Source organism: Thunnus maccoyii, chromosome 15 (assembly GCF_910596095.1).
Source record: "Thunnus maccoyii chromosome 15, fThuMac1.1, whole genome shotgun sequence".
NCBI lineage: Eukaryota > Metazoa > Chordata > Actinopteri > Scombriformes > Scombridae > Thunnus > Thunnus maccoyii.
The window spans coordinates 17,651,878-17,667,502 of NC_056547.1; the positions used below are offsets into that span (position 1 = coordinate 17,651,878).

Consider the following 15,625-nt stretch of genomic DNA (forward strand, 5'->3'; position numbering starts at 1 on the left):
GAACCACACAGGTGTACAGAGAGGGTCTGGGTAGAGCTTAAACCTAGAACAGACCTGCAGGCAGAAGCCATAGAAGGGGGAAGAAACTACTACACAGATGGGTGCTGTTACAGAGATGAAAAAGAGGGACTCAAAGCAGCATACGCCGTAGTGGAGGAGCAGGAAGGGGTGTTTCAGGTGAGAGCAGCAGGGAGGCTACAAGGACAACAATCAGCACAAAGAGCAGAAATTAGGGTGCTAATCGAAGCTCTGAAAGCAGGACAGGGAGAAATTGTAAATATTTATACTGATTCAGCATATGCAACAGGAGCCGTGCATGTAGAACTGGGACAGTGGCTGAGAGCAGGGTTCCTGACAGCCACCAACAAACCAATAAAGTATGAAGAGGAGATGAAAGAATTAGCGGAAGCCTTAATGTTACCATCTCAGGTGGCGGTGATCAAGTGCAAAGGCCATGACACCAGTAGAAGCCAGGTAGCACGAGGAAATGCAGCAGCAGACAGGGCTGCAAAAGAGGCCGCTGGATATACTGACAGGGCAATGTTAGTAAGAACAGAAGATGAGGAAAGGTTAGACATGAGTCTAGAAAACGTCTCCCAAGATGCAGAAACAAGCCTCGCCACAAGAGAAAATTATGTGGGAAGCGAGGGGGGCGGTAGAGAAAGATGGGGTATGGAGAAACACTGACGGAAGGTTAATTCTGCCCCCCGGTATGAGAAGCACCGCTCTAGAGGAAGCCCATGGGGTAGGTCATGTAGGACTAGCTCAGATAATGAGAAATCTGAAACATTGGTGGCACCCATTTATGAAAGAAATGGCAAAAGAAATGATACAGACATGCCAAGTGTGTAGCAGACACAACCCCAGAACCACCATTAAACCAGAAGCAGGAAGGTACCCTCTGATTACTCAGGCAGGTAAAGAGATCGTTATCGACTATACAGACATGATTGAAACGCACAAAGGCTATCGGTATGTACTCATGTGTGTGGACGCTTATACAGGTTGGCCAGAGGCAATTCCCACGAAAAGAGAGGACAGCCAATCAGTAGTGAAATTCTTGATCAATCAGTACATACCAAGACACGGGTTCCCCGAAAAGATAAGATCCGATAATGGGACCCACTTCAAAAACCAAGACCTACAAAAGGTAGAAAGACTGCTGGGACCTCTCAGGGAGAGGTAGAGCGAATGAATCAGACTGTGAAAACACGGTTGGCAAAAATATGTGATCAGACAAAACTCAACTGGGTTGATGCCCTGCCACTAGCCTTAATGTCCATCAGAGCATCAGTTAACCAGGGTACGGGGCACACACCATTCAAGCTACAGACCGGTAGGATGTTTCCAGGTCCTGGGGAAAGAATGATAGGAGTAGCAGAAACTGAGAACATAATACCCGCCAGGACCTACTTTAATGATCTCCAAGCTTTGCTTTCAGAATACTCCGCCCAGGCCCTCCAGAAGGATCAGGGCCAAGAGAGAGCAGAGGTGGTGCCCACAGCCGACTGGGTTCGGTTGAGAGTCATCAAGCGGAAGTGGCCGGAGCCAACGTGGACTGGCTCATATCGAGTTACAGAGAGGACATCCCACGCGGTCCGCTTGCAGGGTAAAGGAGACACCTGGTTCCATTGGAGCCAGTGCACAGCAGCAGAGGAGCCCAGGAGGTCGCCGAGACAGGTCCAGGGGGACCTGTTGAACCAGAGCTCAGGACCGGCTGGTCCTGAGACCGAGCTTTCCCAGAAAGGAGCAGAATAATCCCCTGGAAAGCTCCTTGGGGACGTAGGGCAGTCTACCCCTATGTCCCAAAGAGGAGAGATCACGCACCATCCAACCAACGACAGGAAGAAGAACTATATGCAGCTCGTAACGAGACGAGTGAGAGAAAGAGCCCTAACCCTAACAAACTACCAGGAAGAGTTTGAAACGGCCAGAGACATCCCCCCCCCCCAACACCTTTACATCTTCATTTGATTTATCAGTACTATCATCATTCAGGCATGCCCTTTCTTAACCCTATATCAAGTGGAGAAGTCCCTGGAGCATATCGATTGGATCAGGTCAAACGGTGCAAAGAAGTTGGGAAGTCTAATGCTAAATATTGTCACGATCTTTTGCGACGCAGAAGTAACTGGGTTCCTAATTGGGTCAAATAGAAGCAGAGAGCTCCCCCCAAGGATAGTCTCAGCAAGGCATTCATTTTGGTGCATCTGGCACAAGAGTGATCTGCTCAAATTGGCCAGTGGAGCAGGTAGAGGAATTGTTCTGTAATAGATTTAGCGCTACCGTGTTCCATTCACGGCCACGGTCTTGCCAGGGCAGGTTCACCATACAGTTTAGCCCAGAAGGGGGTAGAATGGTGAAGATCCGCAAGGGAGGATGAATGAGTGTGCTTTGAATTTGCTTATTATTGTTTGGAACATCATATGTGTTGTATTTTTGGGAGCGATCATTTATAGCGGGAACAAGTTTGCCGCTTATAAGTAAAGATAATAACCAGATAAAATGCAAATGTACGGGAATTGGATTTGTTTGGCAGTGGTAGCCATGGCATCGGTACTGATAGTTGCAGGCGTCAAATTGTGGGAAAAGCACCAGGACTCCGCGACTGAAAAAGAGAAAAGAAGTGTCAAATCAGACTATTGCCTGAAGCGTTATGGAGGCATAGAGTTGGATTATGTCGAAGGTGAATCCACCACATATCAGTTTGATCTGTGCGACGTCATGTCATGCAAAGGTAAGGACACTTTGTGGAGGGGATATGACGTGTATGCTTGTGCCACGCTGGTAGTACAGGCGGATTGCACGGCGCAGAGACCACCATGCGGATGGACAGGGTGCACGAGTTTTTGCTCGGACTGGGGTCAGGTGGTAGGATATTCAGGGCGCTGGGATCCACAGTACACGTATGGGCCTACAGATAAAGCAAAGTTGATTAGCCTAACTAGGGGTCAACTGAATACAGACGGCAAAGGTGCTGACCCCTTATTACTCACGATACAACAGCTCACAGGAGGATTCTTTGCAGATAGTCACTCTAGCTCGCAGGTGTTGTACCTAATATTAGGAGTAGAGGTGGCAGGCAGCGACCCCCAGACTCCCATAAAGATCATTTTCTTGCAGCCCACACCTAACCTACCTCACGTAGCTGTCACCACCACACCAGACACTATCTTACCCTCCCCCGCCAATAAAATCAAAGATCAGGCAGTAGTACAGACAGACTACCAAAGACTATCGCCCCTTGACGTTATTCAAATGGCAACTGGGTACACCGATGAGAATTTGTGGTTAAAATGGCTAATTCAAAATACCAAAGAACAGATGAGTAGTAACTGCGTATCCTGTGCAGCTGCTCGACCTCACCTGGTGACCGCCCCAGCACCACTTCACTCGGAAGACACCTGGGGGTACGAGTGCATGTTAGGACTTACTCGAGCAGCTACACCACCGAATTGTTCCGCCCTAGCGAACGTATATCCACCCATACATAATCAGACTCAAACAGGACCATTCAACCCCCAGAAGGGCGACGGGGAATACACATGCTTCAATTTCTCTGCAACGAACCCTTCGTACCAGTTGAGAAAAATCCCTACCGACTGGTGCAACCATACCGAAGATGGTTCTAAGATAGGACAGTGGGCACGTAGTGGACTGTATTACTACTGTGGATCTCAACGTCTTTTGGTAAGAATACCCTCACAAAGTAGCGGGAGGTGCGCAATGGTTCGTTTGCGTTCACCACTGATCATGATAGGACAGAAAAGGGTTCCTGCGCTCCCTCAGGCCGAACTCTCGAGCACCCTGACCCTTAGGAGGCGCCGGCACCTTATGAAACGAAGCACAAGAATGGCAGAGCACTTTGATCTGTCCTCAGGTTCACCAACGTACATAGACGCGATAGGAGTCCCCAGGGGAGTGCCCAATGAGTATAAATTGGCTGATCAAATCAAAGCCGGATTCGAAAACATGCCCATAATAGGCACTCTGTTCCCCGTAACCCCCAGTAAGAATGTGGACCGCATAAATTATGTTCATTACAATGTCCTCAGATTGGCTAACCTCACTTGTGACGCCGTAGAAGGTCTGGCCGAGCAATTGGCACCAACTTCATTAATGGCAGTGCAAAATCGTATGGCGCTAGACATGGTACTGGCAGAAAAAGGGGGCGTGTGTTCTATGTTCGGAGATATGTGTTGTACTTTCATCCCTAATAACACTGCTCCAGATGGGAAAGTAACTAAAGTGTTGGAAGGATTGCGAACCCTCTCGGATACCATGCACGAGCACTCAGGGATCGATAACCCGTTAGAAGGTTTGATGCAGTCAATTTTCGGTCAGTGGAAGGGTCTGATACTGTCGGTACTGATGTCGTTGGCTACGTTCGTTGCCATCTTGGTTACCTGTGGATGTTGTTGTATACCATGTATTCGCTCGCTCTGTGTGCGTCTCATTACCTCCACCATAGAAGGCAAGGCACCCCCTCCACCGCCATACCAAATGCCACTCCTTGAAGGGAGTCCCTTGGGGCTGAAAGATTTGGAAGGACCATATGGGGCAGATGAGTGATCTCTTTAGTAGAGATCAAAAGGGGGAATTGTGAGAGGTAATGGGAAACACACATTGTCATATTAATCCCAATGCTGAATTAAACTATAAGTTTAAGTGATATCGAAAGGTCATGTCCTTTGCTTGCCACTGTCGCTGTCAACAGGATGAGTCATGCAACAACAAGTAGAAGTTAAAAGTTCACTGTGTTCTGAGTATTGTGTCTGCAGATGCATAAGCAAGAAGTAGAAGTCAAAACTTCAATGTGCGCATAAGCGTGCCAGCAGGTGCATAAGCGCGCCTGCCGAAGGATGTGGTTAGAAATGTGAATTAAGAGCGTATAGAAAACCAGGTCAAACCAGAATACGGGAGACAAAAATAACCTTAAGCGTGGGTGGGGAATTGGGGTGAAAAGTGAAGGAAAAACACAACTCCTTTGTCTATCATTTCTCCTTTTCGGAGAAATGATAGACAAAGAGCCAATTGGGGTCCAAACAAGAGATACACCCAAAAAGGGGGTGAAAACAAGGTATAAAATGTTCTGGCACGTAGACAAAAGCTCAGAACACAGGGCGCTTGGCCAAATGCAGATTTTCTCTGTAGAGTGTTCTCCAAAGATAAATAAATCCAGCTGCTACAAGGACATTACTCGATTGTGGTCTCGTTCTTCTCGCATCAACCAACTCGGGGAGGTTGGCTGAAAGTTGGCCTCAACAGTACTCATGACACAAACAGTTCGAAAAAATATATTGACGTGCAAATTAATCGCACGAAAAAAATCGCATCCAGTGTGTAAACAGTGTGCCTTTACGCTGGCATCACTGCCAGCTACGGCTGTAGCCATTTTCTTCCATCCTCTTAGCAATATCCTCTTAAACGCCCCAGTTACGAAAGGAGTTGTCTAGTTTTCTTTGGACTGAATTTTCTACCCAAATGGAGATTAGACATCTGGTTTCACTTGTACTTCAACCACGTACATCTGCACTTCTCTCCATTTTTTCAACCACTGGTGCGCTTTTACCAAAACAACCACCACGTCCTGCATTGATGATGTATTTTCCTGTTACGTCCTTGCCGGGGATGCATCAGGAAGCATTAGCGTTCACACTACAAAACATGTGGTCACATGCGTCACAGACCACCTCGGCAAGTGGTTTGAGTGACCGGATCACAATGTGTCTTGGTGGTCGTTTACACTTGTATTTAGCACTGTCCACTTGTAATCCGATCACCCAAGACGCATTTTAAAACCAAGTGTAAACGGGGTCTCAGTCTCTCGCGCATTAAACGCCAATTCAACCTCTCTTGCGCAGTATAACTTGGTCTCTCTCTTGCACGCATTAACCGTCAATTCAAGCTTTCTTGTGCAGTAAACGGCAGGTCAACCTCTCTTGTGCAGTAACTCACCCTTTCTTGCGTATGTATCACCGTTTCCTCTCACAATTTTTGCTCAGCTTTTGTCCAGTTTGGCGTCTCATACAGGAGAGCTGCTAGGAGGAAGAGAGGCCTTGCAACTTAATATGATACAGTCTCTGGCTTTCATTTGCCATCTAGTGGTGGCAAAAAATGTTGTTGCACGTTTCCAATCCATCGTTAGTGTAGTTAGCACGCATTAGCTCCGAGGGCTAACTTGGCTTGTTACCTATATTATGTGAATGTCACTGTTACCCTGAACGTCCCGCTGAACCCTGTTCAAAAATCTGGTAGCTCAATAAGGCGTTGCTTGCTGTCACACACATAATGTACAAGTAGTAAAAATGTCAATTATTTTGCTAATCATGATCCTACGAAATTTGGCATTAAATTGAGACATAAAATAGTTCTTAATTAAATCATCAGGAAACTCATGCCAGTGGATTTTCTGATTGCTTGTGCTGCTGTAGTTTTTACATTAATGTGATGGCATTTAATTCCAACTTGAGTACATTTACATGGAGAAGTGCATGTTTGCACACTACTATAATATTGAATCATATATGAGACCAAGATGACATGATAAATAGTAATAATAGCAAATTGCAATAGTAAAAAACAATTTATTATTTTGGCTGGTAAAAAAAAAAATAAAGTAATTTTTTTCATCTACCAACCACCTCGCTGGTAAAGTGGCTGGTAGATGCTGAATGCTGCACAACTAAACTGTTTCAGTAATAGTTTTCGCCATTGTTGAATGTTTACATTTTTCAATATAAAAAAGGGCCAAAATGTTATTTTCTTCCTTTCATTTTTTCCTGCTGTACCGAAATCATACGAAACCAAATCATTACACCCGTACGGCACATGTAACAGAATTTTAAACTTGGTAAATGGATGTCTCTTGCTGAAATGCACCTTGCGAGTCAGTCATTTCTACTTCAAAGTTGTTTGTACCTTCAGCTTTTTATCACAGAACCAGATATTTTCGAATGCAGTTGTTAATCTTTTCTAATGATTATTTCACTGGGGGAGTTTCATGCCTATCCAAGCTGTGCAATGCTTTACCTCCCTAGCAAATAACAGGAGCTGAAACCGAACATAAGGAAGGCTTCTTGTGTCTTAGACTGAGATCGTCTCCCACGCATGTTTCACTCTCGAATAGATACTGATCCTGTGTGTTTGTTTTATATCAACTGTATTTCCATGACATTACCTATCAGGTTTATTACAGACAGGTGACAAATAAACAGGAAAAACCCTGAATAAAGGAATGGAGAAACATAATGAATGCAGATGCTTTCCTGCAGTTGTACTGCATCATAGAATGAGGTAATCAACACCCAATGCTACGGCCTTAGTAGTCACCAGACCTCAAAACCAGTTAAAACCAATGGGAAATTTTGCACCGACATTACCACCATCATCAAAACCCCAAATGAGAGGATGTGTTTTTGGAAGAATGATATTTCATCCTGCAGTGGAGTTGTAGAGACTTGTACAGACTATGTCAAGGAGCATTGAAGCTCTTCAATACCTGACTAACAAACTTCAGGTGTTTTTTTCTTCTTCACCCATTCATATGTAGCACTGACTAGCACTGATCAATAATAAGGAGACAGAACTCTCACAAAGTCTGGCATCAGCTTGTCTCTCCTAACAACAAACAAAGCTAATTTAGCAATCAAATAGTTGTCAAGATTTTAAAAAACTGACTCTGTGAACCTAACCTGCTCACTGGCAGGTTTTCTTCAACAAACGCTGAGTGTCTCTCTGTCTCTCCCCTCAGAGTTTCACTTCCTCATTCATTCAGTTTGTATCGAAGTCTATCCATTAATTAGCGTTTACTGCATGTCAGAATCAAAATCCTGGATGGATATTGATATTGATGATATTGCCAGACGTCCTTGGGACATATCCACAGACTGATGTAATGTTTCTCTGTGGGTACTACATGTATGCTCAACTTCCTCCTGGCTGGGTGGGTCGCTGTGTGGCTGTAGAGCCGACTGATCACTCCTTCGTTGTTTCAGCTATGCCCCACTCTGGTGAACTTCCGGGTGAGCAGCGCATTAGGAGAGATTTAAGTCAGCCGCATGATCCTGTCTGGGGCTCTAATGTTCCAGAAGACCATAAGTTGTGGTCCACGGGTGAAAAAGTCATGCTGTCACTTTTCCCATCTCTTCGTAAACACCACGCTGGCTATGTGGCGGGCTGAACCAGAGGAGTTGCAAGGCCTTAGGGCAGTTGTCCTTCAGAACCGCATTGTGTTGGATCAGCTCACTGCAGCCACTGGAGGTGTGTGTGCACTCGTAGGTGCCTCATGCCGCACATATATTCCTGCTAATGATGACGAGGGAGGAACCATTTCAGCAGGCAGTTGCTAATCTGACCTCATTGCGTGATGCTGTTGATCATGATTCAAAATTTGGCAGGTCCTGGTTTGTAACCGGTCCATGGTATGCTGTCTTTTTCAAATTGTTAGCTCCAATCACTCCATTTCTGATTCTGATCCTTGTAATTGCTTGTTGCATCATTCCCATTATCAAGGCACTGATAAAGAAGTCTGTAGCTATGGCTTTGACTGATGATTCTGATGGAAACGTAACTTACAAATGTGATGTATTTTAATCATTTCTATCAATTATGATGGCATAATCGAAAATGTCATAATTTTTAATCATTATTAATAATTAGTAATTAATTACTAACTTAGAGATAGCAACTGTTAGTTGATTTCATTATGATTGTAGTATTTAATCATGTAACCATGTAATCACTTTTTGAATCGACTCTTTAACCATGCTCGTTTATGATGATTTTGATGTTGACTTGCTTTGTCCTGTATTACAAATATCCTAATCAATTACACATTTAGTCCTCACTATACATTTTTCTATGTTTTTGATTTTATTCATTTGTTTCACAAAGTATAAACAGGGGGGAAATGATAGAAAAATCCATGTATTAGTTAAGTAGGTATGGTCATATGTATGTATATATTTGGCGGCAGGGCCTTGAGGGGAACACTATGATAGTCATATGGACATCATGGTCATCATGTGGAAGGGAGAGCTCTGTAAAGCTTTGTCTAGGTCTGTTAGAAGGAATCTGTAAACAACTAAAAGGTGCCTCTCAAGGGCATCAAGGCCGTCAATATATACTAGTGACTTTCCTTTGTCTTGTCAGAATTCTCCACGGAGACTCTGCGGACTCTCCGTGTCTGCAACATGTTCTGTTCGAATTAAAGAGATGCTTGACTTCAACCAACCTCAGTCTATTGATAATTTATCCATCAGTTACTCAAGGACTATCTAAGTAACTGCTTTTATGCACATCAGTTGTAGAAGCGAAAATATGATGAGCATGTGGGAAAGTAATACACAAAACACTAAGGGTTGCACAACACCAATGAATAGGTGAAAACGATCTCCTTTAAAAAAGGAGTTGTTTTCGAAAGTTCTGGTTACAATCTCTGGGAAACAGAACTTTTACCAGATCGGCTTGACCTACGCCGATCATTGACCCGTCCAAAAAGCATTAGGTCTCCAGATAAACAGGAGACACCTGGAAATATTAGGAAAGGGGGAGCAAAGTACACCACAAACACACAGCAGAAATTAAGAAATGTCCAAATGGTGCAGAGACATCTACACCTATTGGTCACAGTCCAAGTGATCATTATTCTTACGAAAGTGCCAAAAACATAGGTAGGATGTCACGTACGCTTTTGGTATAAATAGGTGTGGGAATGAAGTTGAAGGAGGGCTGCATTGATGATTTTCTGAGTTCTGTATGTTCGTGTGTAATGAAATAAACTCCCGTTGGTTGTCTGCTCATCTCTCTGGTCTCAGCGTTTGATGTGAACATCTTTAATATGGCCTGGTTTGAAACCCCAATACAGTCATTTCTTTGAATAGCGATTTTTGCCCTCACATTCAAATATTACACAGTGTCGAGTCTCCCTCAGCTCAGAATAAAACCTCAGCATGTCCTTCTGTTATAACACTGTGACTCTGTGCACACAAGACAGCTGTCAGTCTGTCAGAGCAGCTCCTGCACTGAAACATTTATAGCACATGATGAATAATCTCACTTTAAATTTAGAAAATTGGTATGAAGCTTTAGACATGTAGGATCAATTGATAATTATTTGTATCACTCATGAGGTTGTAATGGTGTCTGCCTTGTATAACCGATACCCCCTGCCAGTGTGGATAAGGCACCGGCAGATGCCTGTCTTTTACCTCTGACCTAGGTGTCAAACAAGTTCCCAAAATCTGCACACGAGTCCACCTTAGCCCGCGTAGGGGAGCAATATTCAGCTTGGCTTCTATTATCACCAGCTGTCGTTGAATCACTCTAATTCGGGCCTATTTAGTCAGGAATGCATGACAGCTAGATTACTACGAAAATGTGCGGATGCAAACAGGTGCTGGAGGTTTGAAAGTACTCCAAGATGACCCTTTAACAGGCTCTCTCTAGAGGAGGTCCAGTCTGTCAGTTCAGGGCACTCGGCCATTTATAGTGGAGTTTTTAACAATGTGATTGGTCTCACCGATGGAACATAATTCCTATAATATTGGAGATCATATGTTAATATTTCTGAGTGAGCAAGACTGAGCCAAGATACAAATTGATGTCTAAAACTTTAAAATCTACTGTGTTTTAACCTTGACGCCTTTTAAAATGCAAAATCATCAAAGATTATTGGATCAGACTGAGAGGTTACAGTCATGTCTCTGTGTCTTTGATCTATATATTTTTTAAATCTTCGACTATATTTTTCATCTCAGTTGCTTCCTTCTGTGTTTTGGCCCCTTCAGATTAAAGCTGAACAAATATATTTAAAAGTAAGTCTGGTAAATGCTGAATTAATGGACAATACTGAGTGAAACTTTATGAAACTTATTGATACTTTTCCTGGTCTGACTCAGGTTCTTCTTTTTTTAAGATAAATGTGCACCATCTGCATACACATGCATTAATATCTCTACGTCCACTGGATTAAAATGGAGACTCTGCCTTTTATTCACCTGTCGCCATGGTGACTCACAGTATCAGAGCTCCATTGATAGTGTTTTTTTTCCCCATTCACCACACACATGCTTAACTCAGAATAAACATACTCAGAGTTGATTGACCTAACTCTGATCAGCTGTTCTGGAACCGAAATCAGAGTTTCCCCATCTCAGGGTTCAGGTTTATACTCAGAATTTGTTAAACCTGCTTTCTGGAATAGACCCCATGTCTGACTAGTCTATAAACATTGCCACTAATTCACTGACTCCTGTTCTCAGTTTTAACATCCAGTTTCTCGATTGATATACAGCCTCTAACATGGCCATCTACTTATTAATATTGGTTTCAAAAACTGTAATTGTACAACACCTAAACTCTGAGTTTAAGTCAAGAAACAGCCACCTGCACTAGTCTAGATTAGTTAGATTGAGAGTGCTATGAAAAACAAGAATGCATCAAGAACAGTATATAATTGGGTCGATCAGGACAGGAAGTGATTATTAGAAGAATGGCTATTTCATATTTTAAATCATATTTATAAAAACATTACGTAGCCTAAAACGGTAGTAGGTTGCAGGCTACCAGCCATCTTCAAAAAGGTCAAACAAGGACAAACAGGGAGCTATTCTCAATATCACCACTAGCTGATGTAGTTGTAATGTTATACAGGAATTAATTATCATAACTTCAACAGCAGATTATTTTTAGCCTACATTATCTCAAATCAAGGACTATTTTAATGCACAACTCAAATGACTTTTGCCCCTCAAGACTTAATTTAGTCGAGGACTAGACCTTACTGCAAGAACCCCCTACTGGAGTTAACTTACGACTGATAATGAAAGCACAGTGCAGAGCGGCTGGATAAAAGGAGAGATCATTACACGCAGCGATGCATCCTCATATTTACAAATTATTCCATCTTAAGTCTGACTAAAACTTAAACTAAAGCAAAGTGGTCTGTGGAAGTCTGAATAAGTGACTTTCCACTTCAGACTGTTAATTCAAACAGGAAAAGCTCCGCCCTGTCTGCCTCTTACTGAGCTGTCAGTCTCCTCTGATCGATTTGTGACGGTGTGACTAAAATAACTCAAAGGGGATCCACAAATGTGTGATGTTTTCGTTACTTGTTTTTGTCAGTTGCTGAAAATAGTATCATTGCTTAAATACAATCATCTGATTGCAGCGACTGTATGATACATTTTAAGAGACAAAAAGTGAGGTAGCAAAACCATAACTTTGCTCCCCAAAAGCATCCTGACTGAATAATAAGGATGCATGTGGGACCCTTGAGGGGATTCCAGGGGGTCCACAGCAAAAATAATTATAATTATTAATAAATAAATAAAATATAAAATAAATAATAATTTATTTCCACTATAATTCCATCCATACCTAACACAATGAAAGACTGTTTGACTATTTTGTTAATGGGTTTCATACCCTTTCTGTCATAAAACATCTGAAAGTAAATATCTTATCAAATGAGGGTCTGTGGTCTAATTTGTGTCATTGTGTTTGAACGTGAAAAAGTTTGAGAACCACTGTTTTAGAGGTCATAGGGTCCTGAGCAATTGAGCAAATGCTCAGCGGGGATTTATTTGCTCCATTGCAACAACAGTGGTTCTCAAACTTTTTCACGTCAAGGACCCCTACTTAAACTGACACAAACTAGACCACGGACCCCCATTTGATGAAGATTTTTGCCTTCAGATGTTTTATTACAGGAAGTGTATGAAAACCATGACCAAAAGTCAAACACTCTGTTATTGTTTTACTTATGGATGAAATTATAGTGAAAATAAACCATTTCCCTTTTTGATGGGGACCCCCTGGAACCCCCTCAAGGACCCCTGGGGGTCCCCAGACCCCACTCAAAGAACCACTGCTCTACAATTTTTTATTTAAGTAAATAAATATGGCGAGCGCATTTCCACCCACCTGACAGGCTAAGCCGATGTGCTCCATTGCTTCTGAAGTCACTGCCGCAGCACCATGCAGAAAACAAACCCTTCTACCCAGAGAGGAAATGGACTTAAAGAAGTTGACACTTGCAACAACATCGCCTCATGCAATAAGGTTGGAGAGACGAAAAATACCCTCGTACGACAACGCCCGGGCGGGAGTCCAACTGAAAGTTTCCGTGACAGTCTTCAAACAAGTGAGGTAAATCAGGTCCGCTGCAGCTGTTGTAGTTTTCTAAGCGGGAGATGACATGAGTGACTCCTCCTCCTTCAAAGCTCACCTCACATTAGGGGTCATGCTGCAGGTCAGCAGGGTTTAAATTACAAGTATCAAAAGCAACTGAAAGCCACTTTGAGAAATTTAGGGGGAGCTCTAAAAAAAAAAAAGTCGATTTTTGTGTAACAGGTAATAGATTTTGATTTTCTGCATATTGAGGTTCCTGAAATAAATAATAATAGGCTAGCAAAAATATGTCAATGTTGTGTTTATTGGCTCATTACATTCTAGTCTCCCAACATCTGTCTCCACTATAATAAACACAACGCTGTGTCTATTCCTGCTGTGGTCATCAGTGCATGACATGGATGATGGCGCACATTCAGTCCTATAGGAATTGCTCACCTGGTGCCCTGGCGCATACGCCAAAAAAAGTTTCTAGCTTCCGGGTTTGCTTCCGCGTTGTGCGGTCCACTGAATATCATGGATGTATCATGGATTTATAGAACCTCTCTTCTCCTAATACATCCATGCTGAAAGTGCGCCACAGTGTTTCCCCCGCTGGCCCCGCCCGCGAGCTCCCGCTCGACCCATAGACTTTACATTGTGATGAAGTCACGGATTTTTAAATCGCTTTCCTCGGCTCGAGGAAAGTTTTACAAACATAAAATCTCCATGGATCAAAAGTTCATAACAGAAAGAGTCATATTTAAAACTGTTTGCAGCAGCTTCACAGGCGTCTCTTTTACAATGGTGGTCTATTGGGAAAATCCCTTTTGGACCGCAAGGGGATTTTTCGCTGCGATACCGGCCACTGGGGAAAATTGGCTGCAAGGCTGAGCAGCGGCGCCCTATCCAGCTTTTATTATACATCCATGGGACAAATAGCTACCGTACGTTTACGTCACTACGTTCAAGCAGTGAGGTAGTGAATTGTTACGTTGCCTCCAGGATGTTTCACTATGCAGTATGTGTGTGTGTGTGTGTGTGTGTGTGTGTGTGTGTGTGTGTGTGTGTGTGTGTGTGTACTCAGAGGAAAAGCTTTTTGGGACATTTTTACTGATTGACAGAGGCTTTTATCATGTACATTCTGTATTACCAATAAGATTAAAGAGGTACACCTCAAAATATTACACACTATGTATCCAACAAATCTATATTTCTCCAAAATTTTAGATATTGAAAACAAATGTAATTTTTGCAGTGATGAACCAGAATCTTTAATGCATTTATTTTACCTTTGTATACATTAGTTACTTTTTGGACTTGAATGAAAGATTATATATTGTGTAAAACTAATTATAATATTAAAATTGAGTGAGAACATGATAAATATAGCATTGGATTCATTGTAAACCTGTTGAATATCAGGGTTAGAGCCAATCAGAGGCAGAGTAGGGGTGGGTCCTTGCAGAATCCCAGTGAGAAAAAAAATAACATGTTGTTAGCTGGTTCTGATGGTCAATCTGGGCACTGTTTAGGAGCCTAGGTCACAGACCAGTGAAGCACTGTTCCTATTGGTGAGGCTTGAGTTACTACACTGCCTGCTTGTTTATTGTCAGGTTTGTCTAGAATTTATGTACACAAATGTAGTAGCGCACCAGGGGTGAGCAAGAACGAGTACCATCTTCCAGTGTCTCCAATCACTGAATAAAATAATTATAATAGCACAGTAAATTATTATTATCAGTGAAATCAGTATGTGTTAAAGAGGTCTCTTCTCCTCCTAGAAGTGTGTTACAATCTGATAGAGAGCCCCAGCATCACAGGCAGGTACACCTCTCTTTCTAGGCTTTACCCCGATACGTTAACCCTTCTTAACGCTGGTCCTTCTCTTGAGAGATCCAAATCAGCACTACTAACACATTAGAGAATAGTTAGTATGCAAGAGGCCTTACCAGAATGTAGTTGAAGAAGCCTTGGATGAGTAAAGTTTAGGAGTTCAAAATATGAGAAGTTTCTGTCTTTCAGGAGATCAAAAATGATCTATTTTAACTTATTCAGCACAAAAGTACAAAAAACAGTAAGCAAAAATATCAAAAAATCCACCAAAGAGCTCTGCTGGAAACTCAAAGCCTGGCTTCTAACTCCTCTCCCCAAAGAATAAATGTCCTTTAGTACTCAGGGTTAAAGGGGAGGTCTTCCTACAATTGTCCTATCAAATATCTGCACACATCATGCATATATTGTTTAAAAGCATTTAATTGGTTTTGTGGCACATGCATACATTATAATATTCAAAAATATACATAAGGATGATATCATAAGAAGCTAATGTGGAAAAAGATCAAAAAGGCCATCTTTACAATAGTGACTAAAACAAAGATCCTCTTGTCGTTCAGTTCATTGAGACAGAAGTATACTGTTCTCTGGAAAACCCTGAACATGAACGATTAGCAGCAGTTGTAATTAATAATGGTTGAACATAGCAACTGCATGTCAAATTGACAGTGTCGAA

At 42.5% G+C, this 15,625-nt stretch overlaps 1 protein-coding gene across 1 annotated transcript in view; it reads right to left on the reverse strand.

Moving 5' to 3' along the window:
- The window catches only part of LOC121913511, a 58,506-nt gene extending 44,858 nt beyond the window's left edge, over positions 1-13,648 (reverse strand). Inside the window, exons 1-3 of the mRNA XM_042436173.1 lie at positions 13,573-13,648; positions 13,086-13,185; positions 12,928-13,000 (exon numbers count right to left, since the gene is read on the reverse strand). Coding sequence (XP_042292107.1) covers positions 12,928-12,954 — 27 coding nt within the window. The 5' untranslated portion in view covers positions 12,955-13,000; positions 13,086-13,185; positions 13,573-13,648. The remainder of the gene's footprint in view (positions 1-12,927; positions 13,001-13,085; positions 13,186-13,572) is intronic.
- Between the last annotated feature and the right edge of the window lie 1,977 nt (positions 13,649-15,625).